Source organism: Medicago truncatula, chromosome 2 (genome assembly GCF_003473485.1).
Source record: "Medicago truncatula cultivar Jemalong A17 chromosome 2, MtrunA17r5.0-ANR, whole genome shotgun sequence".
Taxonomy (NCBI): domain Eukaryota; kingdom Viridiplantae; phylum Streptophyta; class Magnoliopsida; order Fabales; family Fabaceae; genus Medicago; species Medicago truncatula.
The window spans coordinates 49,681,990-49,703,379 of record NC_053043.1 but is presented as its reverse complement, the minus strand read 5'-3'; the positions used below and the strand labels follow the sequence as shown (position 1 = coordinate 49,703,379).

Genomic DNA, 21,390 nt, shown 5'->3' with positions numbered 1-21,390 from the left:
AAGAAAAGAGTATGTGGTTCTACTTAAAAAAAAAAAAAGGATGATATAGGCATGTTAAGAAAAAAGGGTAATAAGCAATATATTGAAAACACTTAAATTTTTAATAAGGACGATTTTGTCATTTAAAAAGGAATATGAGGATAATTATGTCAATATAATTAAAATTGCATTAAATCATTTATCTTTCCCTCCCCTCCCCTCCAAAAAACTCCAATTTGAGGGGGAGCAATAATTGAACTTATAAGTGATTTTGCTCCCCTTCCTCTCCCTCCCCTCCCCTTCTAAAAATTAAACCAAACACAACAAATTTAAAATATTCCCTCCCCTTCCCTCTCATCCCCATCAAAACCCCCGAACCAAACGGACCCTTAGGTTCAATTCTCTCCGGTGTTAATTTTGATGGGTTAGTTTCGCTTCTTCAAAAAGAATAGTCTTCCACAAGCACCTATTCCATTTGACATAGTTATAACACCGTCACAATTCACCTTTACCTAGTCCAGTAGATATGTGAGGTATACTCGATATGTGTTATGTGGATACAAGGTCAGTGTGTTTGAAGTCTACAGTAAGTTATCATCTCTTCCACCAAAAGCTTAATACGAGAGTCTAAGGTCTGGTGAGACCAAAAAATATGGTTGAAAACAAAATCATTTATGCTTTGCCAAATGACGGCAATGTTAACTGCAGAGGTGATTGTCTATTCTTGAATAAAAGAGATTTTTCAAATAAAAATATTCATCATCAATAGTTGAATATCTCCGGTTTGATTTGATAAGTATTGACATCAAATAAAATTGTTTTAATAATAAATTGAATTTAATCCATTTGACTTGGTGTATGGGTGTTGGTTTAGTATTTTTGGGTGTGCTCCTTTAAAGCTCTCAAGTTCGATTCCCCCTTAGATTGGGTATCAATAGTTTAAGTCCATACAACACTATAATTTGGTTTTAATTGTCCCGCCCCTTCCCCTGCCGCAAGTGAATAGTGGGATTGGACTCATAAGATCAGTCAGTCTTTAAGTCGAATACTGAGTTAAAAAACAAAAAATTGAATTTTTAGCTCAAAATTTTGAGGTCTAAAGACCTAGTTGTTCATTGTGACAACCATGAATATTATAAATGTAAAGTGAAATATATTAACTTAAGCGATACACATTATATTAATATGAAAGCACAACTTGATAAAAACATTACATTGAAAATGAAAAATAACACTTGTTTTGAGACTTTTTTTGTTCATAAAGTTCTCTCATTGTTATAATAATTATTGACCAGACTTTATTTACTTCCTAACAAAACTTCGAAGAGTTTATTATTATAAAAAAAATAAAATTGGAGAGCTATGATATTAGTCCAATCCTATCGATGGGTTTATTAAATGAAGCATGTACACGACCATTTAATAAAGTTAGTCATGTTAGATGGCAACAAGCTGGAATAGCTCAGTTGGTTAGAGCGTGTGGCTGTTAACCACAAGGTCGGAGGTTCAACCCCTCCTTCTAGCGTTTTCTATTTTATTACTTCATTTTTTGTTTTTTTTTCTGTTATGAGTTATTAATTTATGTCTTTATCTCCAACATGGATATGAATATATATAATATTAAATTTCATACATTATTATTCTTTATGGTGTGAACCAATTCAAATTGTATGAGATAAGATAATGATCATCACAAAAACAACCACAAATGAAAGACACACTCCACTAAGCTCAAATTCTATGCAAAATCCTTCAACAACATAACACTAGTTGAAGATATCATTCACTCACACATGTCACTCCTCCAACTCAAACTAACCCCTAATGCATTCACACCTCTCTCTTCTTCCTCACATAAAAAATTCAGACCAAACACAACACTCTTTGCAAGAACCAAAATTAGAGCAGTTGGTACAGTCCCTGAGAAAAAGGATTCAGAGACCACTACTGACTCTAATGACCCTCCCTCTATAGGCTTTGCATTTGTCAGTGTAAGTTCAAATTCATAATACTATACTAAATGTACATATATGTAACATAAAATAACATGTAACTAATTAATTTTACTTGTATATAGTTGGTTTTACATTTTTTATTAAATTAATCTCTAATGTTTTGTGGATTAGTCTGTGTTGCTACCAGATGGAACACCAGATGTGCATTATCGTACAGCTTGTGGTGGACAGAAGCTTAGGAACATAATGTTGGATTCTAATATTGAACTCTATGGACCTTATGTAATTATCTCACCTAACTTAAATTATTTTATTTTTAAGCAATAATTGGGTGATATTTAATTATTTTATTGTTGATTTTTCCAGGGTAGAATTTTGTTAAATTGTGGAGGGGGTGGAACTTGTGCAACATGTATGGTAGAGGTGAGCTATAATAATATTATATTAATTTTCTAGCAAAAAAAAGCACATTTTACTGGGTAGTTCAGAGTTAGCATTAAAAGTAAGTTGATTTCGTAAGGTGACATTTTGTTAAGTAATTGAAATTAATTTCTATGCTGCAGCAACTTAAACTTTTTTTCATACACGCATTCAATCAAATTATATTAAGGTGTCATTTTTCTATGTACCGAACCGACAACTTAAATCTTTTTTATAATTGTTATTAGGTTCTTGAAGGCAAGGAGCTTCTGAGTCCTTGCACCGACAAAGAGAAAGAAAAACTTAAGAGGGTAAATGACTAAATTTTAACTTGATTAATTGTCTTTTTTTTTTTTTTTTTAAGAACTTAATTGTCTTATTGAAAGAAAGAAAGAAAAACTCTTACCATAAGTATAATGTGAAATGTGAACTCTTTGTGGCAAGGAAGATTACAATTGTGATATCTTTGTGTTTTTTTATAGAAACCAAAGAATTGGAGATTAGCATGTCAAACAACTGTGGGTGAAGCAGATTCTACAGGGGTGGTTAGTACTACTAATTTTTTGGGTTAATATACAGATTATAAATAAATTAATAAAATGGCTGTATTTATTATTTATGCTTACTTTATATTGAGCAATATATCGTTACATTTTCATTCCATGTGATGTAGGTCGTGATTCAACAATTACCAGAGTGGAAAGGACATGAATGGAAATATGAAAAGGATGATGATGAGTCAGCAGAGTCTTTGTGAGGAAAATCTCTACTGTAAATCGTCAAGATAATATTTGATATTTGCTTGTAATAGAAGTTGTATATCTTTGTTAGAATTTTCATATTCTCATTTTTTTTTACATTTTTATTTTTTGTAACATTGTTTATCACATTTCTTTCTCTTTTATGTTTTCTCCTTTTATGTTTTCACACTTTCTCAAAATTTATCTACAGAAAATAGTACATATTAGATAGAAGAAATATTGAATGATTTCATTGATTGATTTGTAAATGATAGAAAAGGGTCATTTTCTATGAAGCACAGACACATACATGGACACCGGACACGGTACTGACACTGACACGTCAACACAGATAAAATTTTGAGAAAATGACATAATTCAATGTAATCACAAGTGTCGGTGTCGGACACGATACGTGTCAGACACATGGACACACCTTCAATCAGAAGTGTTCGTGCAACAGAGGTCCTTTTAGAGAAAAAGTTACATGGTCTGAGGGCAATAGATCTCCAGTTTATTGGCGAGGAACACAAATCACAAAAGCTACAAAACAACCTCAATCAAATCAAAAATCACTAGCCAAAGGTACATGGTCTGAGGGCATGAAGACATAGCTATAGATGACACCAGCCAAACCACCACCAATAAGAGGTCCAACCCAATAGATCCAGTTGTTATGGTAGTCACCACTTAAAACTGCAGGCCCGAATGAACGTGCCGGATTCATTGACCCACCAGAGAATGGTCCTGCAGCTAAGATATTGGCACCAACAATCAAACCAATAGCAATTGGTGCAATTGTCCCTAATGACCCTTTCTTAGGATCAGCTGCTGTGGCATACACTGTGTACACCAATCCAAATGTTATGATAATCTCTGTCACAACTCCTTCACCAGCTCCAACTCCAGAAGCAACACTGTGGATAGGAATTGTCTGAAAACAAATACATAGCACACAATCAGTTATGGAACTATTGATGTTTTAAAATTCAAAAAGGTATGAAACTTGTGATGCAAGAATGATAAACATACCAAGCCTCCTGTGGCATACTTGAGGAGAAAGCATGCCACTATGGAACCAAGAAGTTGTGCAATCCAGTAGAAGATACCAGTGAGGATAGTGATCTGTCCCCCAATAGCCAACCCAAAGGTCACAGCTGGGTTGACATGTCCACCAGATATGTTGGCTCCAACAGAAACAGCAACAAAAAGAGCAAAACCATGACAAACAGCAACTGCTACTAATCCAGCAGGATCAAGAGCTGCACCTGATGTCAACTTAGCTGCAAAAGTACAAAGTTTTTAAGTGTTTGGTTTCCATAACTCAAACTTTCTTCAATGAAATATCTTATCATGGTAAAAACAATGTATTACTTTAGAAATGGCATAGTCATTTTGGTTTTAATTCATTTGTAAAGAAGAAAAAACTAACCATAGGCTATGGCTGAACCAACACCAGCAAAAACAAAGATCAAGGTTGAGATGAACTCAGCAACATAAGCCCTAATGGAGCTCACACTGAAAGAATCATCAAAGCGTCCAAAGGCTATGCCACGACCCATCTACACAAGTTTCTAGTGAAGGAAAGGATAAGATAAGAATGTATGTGATGAGATAAGGAAAATGTTTCTAATTAGAAATGTAGTACAAATGGCTTCTATTGTGAGTTATATATATAGTAGAAATTGTGAAGTGCGACATCAAGGCTAGTTAAATAAGTTCACGAACTTGATCTGTAAGGTTGCATTATTATCATTATTAATTATATAATATTTTTTTTATAAGCTTTAACTAAACTGGTTTTATTATAACCAATTTATAGGTACGTTGTTTCCACCTTGTTTATGGTAAATAATATATGTAGAAAAATCGGTTGGATATACAAGATAGGTTCTCCCAACTAAATTTACTCCGTACGTAAAAGTCATGGATCAAACTATCAACCGTTTGTTTGCTTAATGTGTCGGAGTTCGTTAGCGCTCAAAATCTAATCAGGTTATATTACACTGAATAAATAAAGAAATGGTTATCCTTAAATTGTAAAGGGACACTTTAAATGAAAAGGGTGGATAAAGGTACATGTACTATAGAGTTTTGAAAGAAAAAAGAGGGAATGTAGTTATTTGGTATAGACATGCATATCCAAACATGTATATTTCTGGCAACCTTAGCTGTCACTGGCGTGATTCATTAGAAGTGTCCAGAAACAAATAAAATATTCTTTCATGTGAATTGTAGGGAGTGGTAAAGAGGTGCTGTTTGGTGGGGTAGAATGTGAAGGAAATAACCATAATCATAAAAGTAAAACAAACAAGTATTACTTGGAGGGGATATGAATAGCTATGGACCACAAACAGCACCGGCCATTCTCTAAAAACGGCAGAGGTAAATAATTTTTTTTTTTTTTTGGATAAGGCCAGAACATAAAAACAACAAGAAAGAGAATAGGTGATATATCAGCCATACTCTAATCTTGTGTCTAGTGCTCATAAACCTGGTGACAAGATTTGCCAACAACTGGATTTCCATTTGAGTTACTTGTGGAATTCAAAATGAGTGAACAGAAACTCATGAATCATGGGTCATAATACATCACATATTGGTTGTTTTTGTTGAGGTCTATCTATACTAAGGCAACATGTGATATGGTCAGCTAATTGGAGGGATCGGATTCGGTACATTTAAAAAACGCGCAGTTACATGTATTAACATATATCGGCTGTCGATTTGATTTTGATCGTGTTACATTACACTTTCACTAAATCAACTTTAGATAATCTTTTATATTGATTTAAGATTGGACGACCATGATTAATATAAATGTGTCTCACATTTACTTGGTGACAGAAACCTTGTGGTAAATTTTCCAAAAGACTTCATTCTAGCTAATCAAATAGGTTTGCAGCAGATGAACTTCTGTGTGAAGTGGAGATTTCACCCTCGACAGTGATTGCAGCAGTAGCACATGTTTTGTCTCAATTGCAGATTATTAGCTACTAATTAAAGGAATGAATCCTTATCTTCCAACTGTTATCTAATAAGACAGAACCATTAAGCTACAAAATAGGCAACTTTGTTAGCATCTGCTAATTGTTTAATACATGCATCATAACCCTGTTTACCATAGCATTATCCTAGTTAGTTTTGCTATACTTACAAGTGAAATTAAAAATTGAACCAAACACAACAATAGACTTGGACATACCATTACTGTATGTTACATAAATATCATGTCCAAGTGTATGATAAGACCGCTCCAAACTTTAGCATATGACTGTCTGATCTGTTATTTAACATTAACATAAATTATTTGTAAAGTTTGATCTGATCTATTTTAAAATATTTTTAAGGCTCTAGTTAAGCCTCATCCATTACTAAGATAGGTTATTGTGAGGTCTTGTCTGACCTTTTTAAGAATTTATCTTGGCAAAGAGTGTATTTATAAAATTCTATTAGCACTGAACCAAATTGGATTGAAATTCATTGATTTTAAGATGGAAAAGTCACGATGACTTTAATGTGTTTTATAAGTGAGAAAGATGAAAGAGAAATAATAAAAAGATGAGAGAGTAAGTAATATAAGTGAGAGATAGACACAAAGTCACCGTGACTTTTCCGCCTTAAAGTCGCTGAATCTCAATCCGACCAAGTTCTGAAGTTTGAGGAGGAGCAAAAAGTGATGCTAGAAGGGATTTGGCTCCCCTCTCTTTCCCTCCCCTCCCCTCCCCTTCTAAAGTTTGAACCAAACACAAAAATTAAAATGCTACATCCCCTCCCCTCCCCTCCCCTCCAAAACCCCCGATCCAAACGGACCCTGAATCACTGAAACTCAATCCAACCAAGTGCTAAAAATAAAAAATGGATAAGCACATATTTAGAGAGATGCTCATACGTGTTTATGAATAGAGCATGTACCCTGCTAGATATAATCATGGAGTATTTCAAACTTCACAGGCTGCCTCATTTTGCTGTTTGAAAACTCTGTTACATTGAAGCCATTAGTATCTCATAAGTTTGATTTCATTCAAACTAAAATCCAAATACAACCACCATGTAAAGACGTCCATATTTTCAATGATTAAATGGCTCGACGCCCCGATCACATGAAATGCTTAGTAATGCGTGATGCTCAGCAAATGAATAGAATAGATTAATAATTTAAATAGGCCAAAAGATTGTGTACAGTTAATTTCTGAACTCTATGGTACCAATAATAATCATCCCTAACACTCAATTGAGTGCATATTTTATGGATATTAATGGTACAGAGTATAACAATGCAATTATCCTTTGTTTCTTAATTAAACAATGGAGGTCTATAAAGGTAGACTGAAGCAGTAACAAATTGGACTCGGCAGGTTCCGATCCTGCAATCAATTGCTCCTATAAAAACTTAATGCCACTTGACCTGAGGTTCTTGGGCAAAATATATGAGCAAATTGACTTCATATGCTTCCCCCTTCTAGGCTTTCATTCATACCGCTTAAACTTGCAGAACCAAATAAAAAAGAAAATCAAACTTCTCATTATGAATATTGAAAGCACATAACAGTTATTAAGGAAAATCTACAGAGAAAAACTAAAAGGAAAGAGAAGCTTTATATTTTTCGGGCAGCATGGTTATAAATAAAAATGAGCAATCTATTCATCCCGAGAGAATCACAAGAAGCTTTTGGCCAATTAAATTTCTTCATTTCCGGAAAACATGGAAATCATGGGTACAGTTTAGGAAAAAAATCAAGTAAATAACTGCTCGGGAAATATTCGTTGGATTTTCTGCGGCTACAAACAGTATTTTCCAAGAAAAATACTCAAAAAGAGAATGAAATGGCAGCAGCACCTTGTCTTCACCTTGCAATAATCACAGCTGCACGCATCTGCGATTCAAGGTGAGAAAATAATTTGGATGACTACTGAAAACAACCAAGACGAAAACACTCCCTCTTCCTCCTCAAGTGCCATCAGACGTGGAGGTTGATGTCCATAGATTATGTAATGAGTTTTTTTCTAGATCTAGTGACACACAACCATTTCCTTGGGATATCAGGTTCATCGCTAACTACAGTTGGCACATGCCAACTTCCATTGGCTGATTCCTGCAGTTATATTTCCCAAAAAATTATTCATCTTTCATGAATGTATTTAGCATATATAATTTAAGTTTCAAATCTCAGTTCTAAACCCCAAAGAATTGGATAAAAATCTCAACTCAATGCATTGACCACATCATTTTCTTGGTGGAAACTTTTCAAAAAAAAAAATCTTGGTGGAAACATGCTCTTCTATATCCGAGGAACAAGAAAATCAATTGGGTTATCATCTAACCTGAATAACTAGTGAGTAGCGAGGAGGTAGAACTAGGGATGCTCCACGAGTTGAGACTGATACTCGAACCTGCAAACCAAAAAAAGGCATCATCTACTGTTTCATTATAGGTATCAAATATCTAAATATCATTAATAGAAGACAACTAACAAGTTAGTAACCACCATCAAGAAAAGCTGAAAACTCTCCGTCCCTAATTATAAGACCATTGATACAAACTTGTTTGTCCCTAAATATAATAAGACATTCTACAAATTTCTAGATGCATTTATTACTCTTTTACAAATCTATCCCTTATTAATAATACCAATTTATCTTGGAATATGAAAACTAACAGTGAAAGCATTTATACATAAAGGGTAATTTAGTAAAATCACACATTTCAGACAAATTTATACTCCAACAATTTTTCTTAATACCCGTGAATTTTGTTAGGTGTTCCTATAATAAGGGACAGAGGGAGTATAACTACATAACCTTTTCTTACAAACTAGTAGTTAAGAAAAATTGTCAGTGGAGCTAATGGTTAGGGAAATGAATCAAAAGGAGGATGAATTATATTTCTATAGGAACTTAATTGCAGGATTTATACGCTTTTCTAGACTAGCATCAATCCATTTAGATTAATAGGATTATAGTTAAGCAGACATGGTTGTGCAGAAGGCATATTGAACAAAAAACTGAAGGCAATATGCATGGCCAGCTATAATAATTTTTTTCCCTATGGTGTGGTTTTAAAATCCTTGCTTCTAGTCATGGCTAGACAATAGTTCATAGATACAGAACACATGCAGAATTCATAATAGCCTCTGCCTTATAATGAATGCATCTTGATATGGTTATGATAAACATGAACTTCTATGATAATTTAGAATACCTGGTGCTTTTCCTTCCATCTTGGGAAAAAACTAGAACCCAGTAGTTGGAACAAGTGGTCCCTCATCTCATCATTTGTCAAAAGTAAGCATTTACAACTAACTGCGGCATATAACCAGTACCTGCAATAAACAGATCAACATTTTAGTGCAGCTGAGTTTTTTGGAGTGCTGCGCATTACACAGATGACGTATAATGAAGAGTCTATATTCCTAATAATGTATAATACAATTCAACCAGAGTTGAAAATGTAAAATAAGAAGAAAAAATTACATTAGGAAACTCAATCTAACTAAAATATCATGGAAGCACTTCATTACCAATCGTCATTTGAACCATGGGGAGTAGCATAAAGAACACCATTTTTTTTCCAATTTTCTATAAGTCTCTTGTTATTTGGATTCTGAGCAGGACCACCAGTTACTCGATTAACATGCAAAATTATAAGTGGCAATCTCTTTGAAGGGCTCAGTTGACGCAATTGTCGAACAACATAATCAAGCTACAACCAAGCGGAAAGAACCATTAAGTAGCTGCTTTCATGATGTGCTAATAAAGTCAACAATCCCACACTTACCTGTTTAAAGCTGAATTCAGCAATGTTGGCCAGTCCTACATTTGCACCATCAACAACAGCATCAAACGGGCCATTCTTTTCAAGCCACTTCTGCAAAAGTTAAACATATATACATGAGTTCCTAGGCCTATACTAATTCTTCTATATCATCTATAAACAACTAAAGACAGAGGCTTGAAAGCATAGCCACTACACAAAGGCAGTCTACAAGTTAACAGAAGAGTCCATCACCAAATTCAGTTTTTAAGTAAGTAAACATAATTTATGGACAAAGCAGTGAAGACTGTTCTACCTGAAAATGATTGAAGTTTGCCTTAGGTTGTTTTTCATGAGCCAATTTAGACAACGAGGCAGCAAAGTTTTCAGTCTCTTTTGGATCAATATCAATGCTCACAAGCTTCTCACTGCATGAAAGACACATTCCATCCTCATCTACATTCGTCTTAACAACCTTCCATTCCCCGCTTCCAAGCCACCCTTGACCATGCCATCCACCACCTCCCCTCACAAACCCTTCTCTTATCTCCTCATCATCCCACTCCCTCTTCCCAATTTTCATCGCATATTCCGACTCAAACCAATCCTCAATAACCTTCAAAGTCGACTCAGACACCTGCCTAACCACGGCCCTTAACCGATGCAATATCTCATACACCTTATCTTCATTCTTCACCTCAACACTAACCTCCAAAAGTGCACAGAGCTCATCCTCCTCCGCCATAACACCTGACTCAATCATATCATCATCAACCTCATAAGCTTTCATAGCATCCCCTCTCGCACAAAAACCATACAAAGCTGGACCATAAGACCTCAACTTTGGTGCAATTCCAACTCTCTTCATCTGCTTCAACAACTCAAATGCCATCTCAGGATCCTCCTTAGCAGCAGCTAACCTAGCAGCATTAGTAAACGTCGCTTCATTCGGTTCAACATTGTCCCTTAACATCTGTTCAAAAATCTCAAAACCTCTTTGAAGACCCAAATGAAAAAAACTTCCATCACCATTTTGCACAGTACATAGGTACAAGAGTTTATTATAATGATCAAGATTGAGGGGAACATGCGCTTTTCGCGCTTCATCGTAGAGGTTTAGTGCTTGTAGAACATCACTGGTTTTAGAACAGTTGTTGAGTTTTTTTTGTAAAATTCCAACGGGGGATTCTTGAGCAGCTTTTCTTCTGGCTTTGGTTGAAAGCTTGATGGGGTGAGTGGTTGATTCAGTGTTGTTTTGGGAAGTGGGTGTTTGAGATAAAGTGTTGTTGATGGTGGTGGTAGTGAAGGGAAGAGTGGCACGGTTGAAAGTGTGTTTGAGAGAGAAAGAAGATAGAAATGGGCGATGGGTGAGAATAGAAAAAAGAGGGGTGCGTTTGGCCATTGAAACGGTTCCACGCAGCATTTCGTTAAAGAAAGAAAACAAAGAGAGAGGAAAACGACCTCGGACCTGTGATGTTGTTTGTGTTCAAAACCCTATCCATATATGTCCCGCGTACTTCGTCTGTTCTGTTCTGCGGACCGTGATTCACTGCAGTCCTTAATTTGATAAGGTCACGCAGTCAAACAAAAGATAGCCATCCGATCTAATCAACGCTGTAGATTCTTCTTTCTCTAACTTTTCCACCGGATCTGGATTTTGTTATGAATTAGCAGTCACCGATTTCAATCTTTGTTGAGAGAGAGGGACGTTTGCAGGGTTGGGAGAAGACCAGAATGAAAAACTTGGAAAAAAACCTCACAGAAATTTGACAGTATCCCGTGTTGTGGGTTTAGTCATTTTAGATGATCTAAATCATAAAACTGATTATGGTTTAATTGGTCTAGTAGGTTGTTGAATCGATTAAAAAATAAATAAATAACATTCGGCATCAATACTTTGAGTTTTTCTATTTACACCCCATATTTTTCTGGTTACACCCAAATTTTCTTAATTTTTTTTATAATACCAAAATTGCCCTTTTATATAAATTTTCTTAAAACCCTAATTTTATTCATTGTCAGTGAGTTTCACCCTCTTTCACCCCACAAAGCGATCGATCAAACAATTTGATGTTCAATATCAATCTCCATAAAAATTAAAGAGTGAATCAAAATATTTTTCATCCATACTCAATTGGATATAAGTAAGTGAATTTCTTCTTCTATTTGCTAGTTTCAATTTTTTTCCTTCAACTGCAATGATGCACTGTACGATTACGGTTTTAATTTACATTGGCAGGGTTAACTTAAATTCAGTTTAAGTAGGTTCATGTAAACTTAAACTAACATGAACCTACTTAAACTGAGTTTACATGAACCTACTTAAACTGAGTTTACATGAACCTACTTAAACTGATTTTTTTACTGAGAACCCATAACAAGAAAAACACAATCGATTCAAGAACAACACTTGCTAACCTGATTTGCTTCGAATTTTCTTTGAAATCATGAATGGACGTGAGAAAGTATGGTTTTGAAAATCTTCGCAGAACACAATCGATCGATTGGAGAATTATGGTTTTGGAAGAAGGGTTTTGGGGTGTAACCAAAAAAGAAGGAATAGGCTTTTTGAAAATCAAATTTTATGAAAGGGTAATCTTGTCATTTTAGGGTGCAACCATGATTAACTAGGGTGCAACCATGAATAGACTTTTAGTTGCTTAAACAATACTTTTAAAGCATTTGTTATCATAAATATATTACATTAAATATAATTATTCGATCCCGTTAAACATAACTCAATTGACAAAGATGTAGTATGCAAAAATCAAGGTTCTAATGCCGAGTTCCTCACTTATGGGGTGAATTTTTAGCCACCCAAAAAATGTCTCCTGCTCTAACTCAACTTTTTATGTGTATGGAAGAGGCTCTAGTTTGGCAACACCAATTCTCAAAGATCCTTCAAAATTGAAGGAAAGAAAATATTCGAGTTTCGAAATTGGCTTCACGAATCATGGATCAAATGTTCTTTTGAATTATTGTGTCGAGAATCATGTGAACTTTATAGTTAATACGATGCAGTGCTTGTTTGGTATAATGGTATCAATGTGGATTGTCATAATCACAATGGTTTACCATGATTTTGGTAAATCTACTGTGAAACCAACAAATATGCATTGTAATTAACCTTTAATTTGATTGTCATAATCACTGAGCATTGCTTGTATGTATATACAATTCATTTCCGTCTGTTTCGGTTATATTGATTGTACATTTAGTTTGTTGTCTTTCATGGTATGATAATTAAAGCAAATCAATAATAGATTTGGATTTGATGCCGGAAAAAAATCTCACAATCAATAGATTCCAACTGTTGAATAAAAGATCAACCGACTCATTTTGAGTTCATATTTTAAATATGATTTGGTGAGTCCAATATAAAGTTATTTGAGCTCAATCCAATGTCATGAAGATAAGTAGAGTGCAATAACTGAGTTTGGTGACGGCAAAGAATCCAGGTCCATCAATAAGCTATCAGCAAAAGGTGCAATATCAGTGATGTTTAACGAAAAAAACATTTGACATTCACTGCCGATTAGGAATTCGAGCTCCATAAGAAACCGTGTCAACTGTCAAGCAAAGCATTTAAACACAAAATTGATCTAAACCCCATGCACTACTAGTACCCACTTTTTTCTGATTGGTGTCGACAAGCATTTACATTGGCTGCAAGGGAAGTTTAAAGACTTTGAGAAGCAACTCCCATGATTCCTCAAAGATATCAATCACTCTACCTGCATATTTTCAGGAAAAGGTATTGAAGCACAGCAATGATAGTATCCATTTTCATCAAATGAAAATCTCTTCGATAGATGAGCTTCACGAATAAGATATTCCCCCCAGTCCTCTGATCCATACTGCTTGAATATGTTTCGTGCATCAAAAGATACATCATTTCTCTTCTGTTTTGTCCTGAACACCAGTGCCTTATATCAGCTATTTAAACTAAAATAATCTAACAATGTTTTAAAAAGAAAGGGAGAATGTTCAGCAGCAAAAGCTAAGGAATACTTGAAGTCTAAAAGAAAAGATAAAAAGGGTAGAAGCACCTTTTCCTATGCCTTGCATTCATCAAAGTGGCGTGCAGCTGCAACACAAGAAAAAAGTCGTTGATCACTGAAATTACCAAAGCTACAAGCAAAGTATAACGGCATAGGGAAAGTACAGTCTTATTCTGATGGTAAGGTTTCCTATCAGGGCCTCAAAGATGATATCCTTCTTTAGTTTTTTCTCATTGAAGAAGTAAACTCAAGTAGTATTCCAAAATCTTTATAATTTAAAGCTGGAAAGAGAAAATTACCTTTCTGCTAGAAATAATGAATAAATAACACTCACACGGGAATTTATATAGAAATATACAAATGAAATTCATGGCAAAAACCTGGTTTGACACTATATTAATATAAATCTCAGATAAGAAAATGAAATTATGGAAAAATGACATCTAATATATAGCTCGACTAGTAGCCTTGAACCAAAGTAATCATATTGAAAGTAGGTTGCACCACTTTTCTATTAACATCTTTTCAAATATTTGCACATAAGCACAATGAATACGCTAAATTTAATTTACCTTCAGTCCTTGTTTAGCATCACTCTCCAAGACAAGTCCAGCTTTAACATATGCATCAATTATGACTTCTAAATAAGCTCAGCAAAAAACAATTTTTGAGTAGAATGTATAATCAAAACCAGGTACGATGACAGATCCATAATTATTTGTAATTTACAGAACCAAAAAGAAAGAAAAAAAACTTTGTAACACTAACAGAAAACTATTCATATTTCATATATGGATACGACTGGCACGTAAAAGACGCCCCTCACTGCCAATTTCTTCTACAGGAGCATACAGGACACGGGCTTTGGCCAACGAACCTTTCATGCATTCCTGCAAGATTAAACACATGTTTCCCTTATCAAAGCTATCAAACAAATTGCATAAGGTCAAACTTTGTGGTATAAGAAAGCAAGTTTCTATCCAACATACATATTGGAAATCTTTCGATGAAACCCAAGTTAACATAAGTATTAGGATTAAAAGACAAACATCTCACAATGCAATGCTGAAGTTAATGTAACATTTTATCTGAGTTTGAAAAGGAAAAACTTTCAAAATGTGAATCAATTATAATTTTAAAAGCAACATAAAAGACACGTTGCAGAAATCAACTTGTATGGTATTTAGCACTTCCTTCTATAAATTTAGTGAATGCATCAGTCTTAAAATGTCCTACTATATTTTGTCAACAAACCATTAGCACGTAGGAATTCATGAGTGTTGTATTGATAAGCTGGAGTTAAAAATAGATTTTTACCAGCCCCTTTAATCTTATCGAGACAGGTCGATTATCCAATGCTTCCATAACTTCTGAGGAAATACTCTGCACGGTTACAAACATAATTACAAAGAAAGAATTTAATCGCATACTATATTATTATGTTGTGTTTAATAAAACTTACCTGCAAGACCTCAGTAGCTGTCTTAACCCGGTCCTTGTTCCACAGCTTAAGCATGAGTACTGTGAGGTGAAATGTCTTAGGCTTGATGAATATAGATTTTTCAATCCCCAAGTCTGTAAAAATGAAAAAGAAATCAGTGATATTTCAAATTAAAGAAGATAGCACATGGTAGAAGAAGATTAAACAGAAGTTATTATCTGAAGTAAAGCATAAACATTTCTTGATGGGTTTCTATACATGACAAAGTAATCTCATAAGCTATGAAAAAATGACTAGTTACTGAATAATATAAGTATGTATTGGGAACAACCATCACTTTCATAGATGATTAACTAGAATTCTTGGGTCAGGCCCAGAGTGTAAAATTATAGTGAACAGAAAAATGTAATGAAAATTTATGCTGCCGAGTTGATAACACAATGGAGATCATTTCACAATCTTTTGATACGATTTCTTTGAGCAGTACACATTCAAAATATAGAAAAAACAGATTGTTCCCATACCAGATGAAGTGGGAGCCTTGGATGCTTTAGGTGCATAACTGACTAGTGGTATGCTAGTAGGATTAACTTTAACTGATTTACGGTCATCATCAACTTTCAGTTCAACTGCAACATCAGCCTTTTTCTTTGACAATTGATCCACTTCTTTGTTATCATTAATATCCTCAGCCTCATTGGAGTCGGTGTCAAGATTCTCGTCTATGCTAGAATCGTCATTTCCCAAAATAGTGTGTTGAAAATTGATTAGTTTAGAAACTAACTCAGGATGGATGGCCAATGGAAGGGATACGAGGTGTGAATAATCAAGACTTCGACTCCTGACCGCCTGTTATAAACACCAGAAAATATGTGAACCATAGTTTGTGACTAATTTCTTAAAAAAAAAAAAACAAATTTCTTGAGGTAGAGGAAGACCTAGAAAAACTATAAGAAAAACAACTAGGAAAGATTTAAGGTTAATGAGTTGGATCCAAATATGATTTATGATCGAACGTTATGGCGTAATTTGATCCATGTAGCCGACCCCACTTAGTGGGATAAGGCTTGGTTGTTGTTGTTGTTGAGAGATTACATTGACAGACTACTGACCTCATCAATTATAGCCTGAATCTTCTCTGAAGCTGAAGTCACGCTATCTATTGAAATGCCTTCAATGGCTGCAAAAGAAAATTATACCTCTTAGATGATATGAGAAATATCATATAATATCTTGATCTTATTCTAGAATAACATAGTCTTTTGTATCAAATCACATCAAACACAGTTCAATTTTGTCTTTCTTTCTTTTCCCTCTTTTATCTAAAACTCTACAACTTCAACATAAATCATTTAGATATTGAATTTTCTTATCCACTCTTGCCAGAGTCATAATGATGTAGACAAGATCTTGTTCCAAATTGCCAAGCTGTTAAGAGGGGAGAGTCTCTACTAGGCTTTGTTTGCGAGTTTGGAGGGGAAGGGAGGGGAAGGCTTGGGAAAAAAGGAATAGGTAAGTGGAAGAAATAGAGGAAAGTGGGAGAGGAGAGGAGGGCTTTGGGGGTTAACTTTTCTTCATAATACAAAACCCTCCTCATTTGGAGGAACTAAAAAATTGTATTGGAGGAGAGTTTTGGGGGGTTTTGGAGGGTTAATAAGAATTCTTCAAATTTAATTTATGTTGTTATAATATTTTTAAAATTAAAAATAAAGTAATCATATGCATTAATTTATCATTCTCTAAAAAACTACTCTTTTAAATTTTTTGAAAGATTTCTCTATTTTTCCTCATATTTTGCACCCCTCAAAGCCTTTCCTTTCCTTCCCCTCCAAACTCCCAAACAAAGCCTAAGAGAACTACTTACTTGGTCACAGGACCAAATGTATAGTGCTTAGGCACAAACATAATGAGGCACTTGTCCCCAAAATGTTTATTTAATTTTATTTTTTATTATTAGAAAATATGTCTGCTTGTATGTGTGCCTAAACACTATACATATGGTCTTTTGAATAACACTATACATATGGTCTTGTGCCCATAGAAGACTAGCTCAATGGAAGTTCTGTATCTCACACTCGGCCAATATAAGACTCAATCTTATGTTTCTGGTCTATAATTATGTTATAGTCTTTTGATGGAGAAGAATTGTATTCATGTCAAATCAGTTATTACTTAATTTAATATCTCAACCAATAAAAAAAACTAATAAAAGTTGAAACAGAACCATAGTAGAAAATAATTATTTCAAAGCTGAAACATACAAGATACACAGTGGATTAGTTGAAACCAAAAACTTACTGATAAACTCGTCTTCTTTTGAAGAAGGGAATATTATCTTAACCTTCGTCTCCTCTTCTATCTTTTTCTGTGTGAATCCCCTGAAAAATTATTAAGTATGAGTGGCAATTCACAAGCATCTAATCTTATATCATAAGAACTATCTTCTACACTCTCTCTTTGATAATAACAATAGCAACAAGATTTGGTATTATTGTATTCATATGATGTTGACAATGTGAATCTCAAGCCTGAAGTATTTACTATTCCTGATAGGCAGTGCTATTTTTCCTTTTCTGTCTATCTATAACTATTAATATGCATTGCTGATTACAATTCTCTATCACTTTCACCCATGTCATACCCACTCTCCCTTTCATGTGATTTTTATTTAATTTCAGTTGTCTAAGCAATATTGTTATCAATATCAAAAAAATCAAAAGCTAGTTTTTACCCTTTTCCTTTAATAAAACGAAATAGAGAAGCACCAACCTGCACAACAAACACAAAATGAAATAGTTGAAGTTGTTGACTGTTCAATGCATAATCAAAAAGAGAAGCAAATGCACATAGGTTTTTTTAAAAGACAAGAAGAAAATATGAACTAGATTGGCAGAATGAGGCGGATAGATGGTACATTCAAAGCTTTCCAAAAAGTAACAGGTGATATCATTTATTTCCACTGTAAATTGTGGGGAAAATGGAAGAACAACATCAGACGATAAACAATAAAATAAAAAAAATAAAAAAAACAATCAGCCGCATATTGTTTCATGCAAGAGTTCTTATGAAGTTCTCCGATCCAATTTCTATGAAGTCATCCATTTGACAACAAACCAATAAATTCTACTGCTATAATAACTTTCAATATAGATTGAGGTATTGAACAACTAACAATTCAAGAATCCTGAACGTAAAGATAAGGGGCCAAATAAAATGCAAATCGTAACCAGTGTCATGGTTCACCAGCACATTAAAGAACAGATGAACAAATATTGGCTGACAGCTTCAGCAAATATGAACTATCACTTCATAAAGATAAAAATAAAAGTAAAAATAATATATACTCTTGCCTGCACAGAAATTGAATGCTTTTCGGTGGAGAGAGATGAATCTCCTAGCACTTTGTTTTCAACATCACCCTGCAATTGGCTGGAACTAGCAGCTGATTCTGTATTTTCATCAATAGATTCAGCAGCTACCTTCATGTCATACTCATTAGAGATAGTGCCGGATGTGCTACAACCCACTTCTTGAACTCTATCTCCATCTTTTGACTCAACCGTCGCAGCCGTTAACAAGCTTTCTGCAAAACACATGGAGGTCATCTTAATATTTACCTTTACATAGCCAAAAATATAAAAGGTGCCAAAATTCTCATTCAATCTAAGGGCCTGTTTGGATTGGCTTGAGCATAAGCTGTTAAGGAGAACTTATGAAAACAGCTTATGACATTGTTCATAAGCTTTTTTAGCTTATTTTCATAAGCTTTCCAGGATGGCTTATGAAGATAACGTATAGCTTAAATGAAAACAATTTAACTTCATTTTATATTTTACTATAGAATTAGCTTATACAAGCGCTTATCATGATAAGTGCTTGTGCTATAAGCTGCAAATAAGCTGTTTACCCAAACACGGCCAAAGAACATGGAACTATGCATTATACCATAATTGAAGATCGGATAAAAGTAACTACAGTATATGTTTCAATACTTTCGAAGGAGTATCACTAAAGTCATGTCATACAATATAAAAGAAATCATACATATCAAAAACATAATGTGATGTTATTGACACTGCCCATTGCATTGGACAAGAAATACAAACCTTCACAAGAACTAGCATTAGTCGAAACAGGTCTCCAGATAGAAGTCATTGCTTTCTGCTTATTGCTATGGTCATCAATAACAACTCTCTTTTTTCTACCACCCATTATAGAATCACAGCTTAAACCATAATAAGTTCTCTGTCCCTGTTGCAAACCCAAAAAAAAAAAAAAAAAAAAAAAAATTAAGCAGAGAAATTACTTCAAAACTTTTAAACGAGCAAATTTGTTACAATTATTATAAGCCTGTTTGAATTGACTTATTTGAGGTTATCCACTGGCATAAACATTTGTGAGAAATGTTGATAAGTTGTTTTTGGCTTATTTCCATAAGCTAAGCGGTTATGCTATAAGGTGCAAATGAAATGAATTAATAATGTGATAAAAAGCAAGAAGGAACCTGAAAGTGTATAAGGTTGGTAAATCTGAGAAATCGGTGGACTCTGCAAAAAGAATAGTAATATCAATTCACCGATATAAATTTGAAGATAATAACAAAAGCATGTAGAAATCAAATTTGTGCGCGACTCCAAGAACCTCAACAAAGACCTGCAACCTATCATTCCCTCACTCCGATGAATCAATGAATGAATTCCAAGGACACTTTCGGTGCATAAGCATGTTAATTGTAATTACTCCCTCGTAGGGGTGGCAAAGTTAAATATGTGCCCACGGGTCAAACGGCCGGAGCTAAACGGGTATCCGTTAATATAATAAACGGGTATTTAACTGCATGTTGCTTATTTTAGGGACATTACACAGATTTAATAAATTACTTCCTTAAAAAAAAAAAAAAAATTACTAAAATAAGTTTAGTGTCTTAAAACAAAACCTCAGAATGCTCGTGCGTATGGCGTTATTCTCTGTTTTTTCTCAAAGATTCTTTACAAAAAAATTATCTTCCTCTCCTCTTCTTCTCCGGTCAGGTTTTCTTCGACTGATGATTGATAGATGTTAACTTATAGTTGAAAAGTTTGCTAATTAAAAATAATGTGTTTGGTAAAGTTAGCTTTGAAGTGACTGATAAGTATAAAATGACATAAAATGAAATGTTTTTTTTAAATACATATATATATATATACACACACTTTTTTTTTGTGATGTATTTATTTTTTAATATTTTAATTTATAGTTAAATATGTTTTTGTTCCTTATAAATATTCAAACTTTTGGTCTTAGTCTTCATAAAAAAATTCTTCGACTTTTAATCCTCAAAATATTTCATCGACGATTTTGATCTCTGTTTTATGAATTCCAAAAATAAGAGGAAGGTTGAAACAAAATGTGAGCTAGAATATATAAAATTTTACGAGGTACATTAGGCTAGTTATTTTTTCCTTTAAAAAAATAGGCTAGTTATTTTTTTTATGGTGTACAGTAGGTTAGTTATAGCAAAAAAATAAAGCTTTTCCTTAAAAAAAAAATACATATATATAAAGTGCTCCTTAAAAAAACAACGTGGCATTTTTTTTAAGGGAAAAAATATGGCGGTTATAAAGATGAAAAACATGGGTAGTTGTTTTATTAAAAAAATAATTAATTTAAATTAATAGAGTTAAAGTTGGAAGAAAATATTAAAAAAAACTACCAGCTATAAGCTCAAAAGCTACTCGAAATAGCTTTTCAAAAAACGCTATAAGCTCATGATAAAAGCTTGTTACCAAACACGTCACGTTTTCATCCAACGAGCTTATAAGCTAATCCAACAAGCTATAAGTTAACTTTTTTGTGTTACCAAACACCTCCTTCATCTCTTCTCTTTTTTTTTCTTCTTCTCCTTAGCATGATTACTTGTTTATTTGGATTTTAGATGTTTTTATCCTTTTATTTTACTTCAAGAATTTGTATAAATTATGTAAGAATCATGAATTTTGTATGCTTTATGGTATGGTGAATTTGCATGGGATTTATGTAAGAATCATGAATTTTGTTTGAATTTTGATATGAAATTTGAATGGAATATGTTATCTATGGATGTTTAAAAGTTGAAGTTTGT

The 21,390-nt window shown here is 33.9% G+C and overlaps 4 protein-coding genes and 1 non-coding gene across 8 annotated transcripts; 2 read left to right on the top strand and 3 right to left on the bottom strand.

Annotated features, from left to right (window-relative positions):
• The first annotated feature begins 1,430 nt into the window (after positions 1 to 1,430).
• On the top strand, positions 1,431 to 1,504 carry TRNAN-GUU (transfer RNA asparagine (anticodon GUU)). The gene has a single exon. It is a non-coding gene; the product is annotated as a tRNA-Asn (tRNA).
• Positions 1,505 to 1,626: 122 nt separating this feature from the next.
• Positions 1,627 to 3,281, top strand: LOC11429907 (photosynthetic NDH subunit of subcomplex B 3, chloroplastic). Its single transcript, XM_003597655.4, has 6 exons — positions 1,627 to 1,970; positions 2,106 to 2,216; positions 2,301 to 2,357; positions 2,603 to 2,665; positions 2,837 to 2,899; positions 3,028 to 3,281. Exons 1-6 carry the CDS (start codon positions 1,773 to 1,775, stop codon positions 3,109 to 3,111), a joined length of 576 nt encoding a protein of 191 aa, XP_003597703.1. The 5' UTR covers positions 1,627 to 1,772; the 3' UTR covers positions 3,112 to 3,281.
• Positions 3,282 to 3,318: 37 nt separating this feature from the next.
• On the bottom strand, positions 3,319 to 4,757 carry LOC11433452 (aquaporin TIP2-1). Its single transcript, XM_003597654.4, has 3 exons — positions 4,527 to 4,757; positions 4,127 to 4,377; positions 3,319 to 4,028 (listed from the first exon to the last, which is right to left on the bottom strand). Exons 1-3 carry the CDS (start codon positions 4,654 to 4,656, stop codon positions 3,660 to 3,662), a joined length of 750 nt encoding a protein of 249 aa, XP_003597702.1. The 5' UTR covers positions 4,657 to 4,757; the 3' UTR covers positions 3,319 to 3,659.
• A 2,466-nt stretch (positions 4,758 to 7,223) lies between these two features.
• On the bottom strand, positions 7,224 to 11,625 carry LOC11433451 (proteinaceous RNase P 1, chloroplastic/mitochondrial). Of its 3 annotated transcripts, none has more exons than XR_003009544.2 (7): positions 10,165 to 11,625; positions 9,873 to 9,962; positions 9,616 to 9,797; positions 9,297 to 9,417; positions 8,420 to 8,488; positions 7,935 to 8,190; positions 7,224 to 7,582 (listed from the first exon to the last, which is right to left on the bottom strand). XR_003009544.2 is itself a non-coding variant. In XM_003597653.4 (6 exons), exons 1-6 carry the CDS (start codon positions 11,269 to 11,271, stop codon positions 8,083 to 8,085), a joined length of 1,677 nt encoding a protein of 558 aa, XP_003597701.1. In that variant the 5' UTR covers positions 11,272 to 11,625; the 3' UTR covers positions 7,597 to 8,082. The 3 variants fall into 3 exon arrangements, 1 of the variants encoding a protein (XP_003597701.1); XR_003009545.2 differs by having other exon boundaries at positions 7,946 to 8,190; XM_003597653.4 differs by lacking the exon at positions 7,224 to 7,582 and having other exon boundaries at positions 7,597 to 8,190.
• A 1,527-nt stretch (positions 11,626 to 13,152) lies between these two features.
• Positions 13,153 to 20,082, bottom strand: LOC11420973 (uncharacterized). 2 transcript variants are annotated; one of them, XM_013610062.3, is made up of 14 exons: positions 19,932 to 20,082; positions 19,795 to 19,837; positions 19,397 to 19,541; positions 18,641 to 18,873; positions 18,022 to 18,059; positions 17,589 to 17,668; positions 16,403 to 16,470; positions 15,815 to 16,139; positions 15,312 to 15,424; positions 15,167 to 15,232; positions 14,649 to 14,739; positions 14,422 to 14,489; positions 13,898 to 13,935; positions 13,153 to 13,760 (listed from the first exon to the last, which is right to left on the bottom strand). In XM_013610062.3, exons 1-14 carry the CDS (start codon positions 19,955 to 19,957, stop codon positions 13,574 to 13,576), a joined length of 1,521 nt encoding a protein of 506 aa, XP_013465516.1. In that variant the 5' UTR covers positions 19,958 to 20,082; the 3' UTR covers positions 13,153 to 13,573. The 2 variants fall into 2 exon arrangements, with proteins under 2 accessions (XP_013465516.1, XP_024632621.1); XM_024776853.2 differs by having other exon boundaries at positions 19,944 to 20,035.
• Positions 20,083 to 21,390: the final 1,308 nt, after the last annotated feature.

Coding starts and splice junctions, on each gene's coding strand:
- LOC11429907 (XM_003597655.4), top strand. CDS start 1,773: ATGTCACTCCTCCAACTCAAACTAACCCCTAATGCATTCACACCTCTC. Junction 2,358..2,602: donor GTGCAACATGTATGGTAGAG/GTGAGCTATAAT, acceptor AATTGTTATTAG/GTTCTTGAAGGCAAGGAGCT. Junction 2,900..3,027: donor AAGCAGATTCTACAGGGGTG/GTTAGTACTACT, acceptor CATGTGATGTAG/GTCGTGATTCAACAATTACC.
- LOC11420973 (XM_013610062.3), bottom strand. CDS start 19,957: ATGATAGGTTGCAGGTCTTTGTTGAG. Junction 16,140..16,402: donor TTCAGGCTATAATTGATGAG/GTCAGTAGTCTG, acceptor TGTTTATAACAG/GCGGTCAGGAGTCGAAGTCT. Junction 13,936..14,421: donor ATGCTAAACAAGGACTGAAG/GTAAATTAAATT, acceptor CTTGTGTTGCAG/CTGCACGCCACTTTGATGAA.
- LOC11433452 (XM_003597654.4), bottom strand. CDS start 4,656: ATGGGTCGTGGCATAGCCTTTGGACGCTTTGATGATTCTTTCAGTGTG. Junction 4,378..4,526: donor TGGTTCAGCCATAGCCTATG/GTTAGTTTTTTC, acceptor GTACTTTTGCAG/CTAAGTTGACATCAGGTGCA. Junction 4,029..4,126: donor AGTATGCCACAGGAGGCTTG/GTATGTTTATCA, acceptor ATTTGTTTTCAG/ACAATTCCTATCCACAGTGT.
- LOC11433451 (XM_003597653.4), bottom strand. CDS start 11,271: ATGCTGCGTGGAACCGTTTCAATGGCCAAACGCACCCCTCTTTTTTCT. Junction 9,798..9,872: donor CTGAATTCAGCTTTAAACAG/GTAAGTGTGGGA, acceptor GCTTGGTTGTAG/CTTGATTATGTTGTTCGACA. Junction 9,418..9,615: donor CATGGTTCAAATGACGATTG/GTAATGAAGTGC, acceptor TGTTTATTGCAG/GTACTGGTTATATGCCGCAG.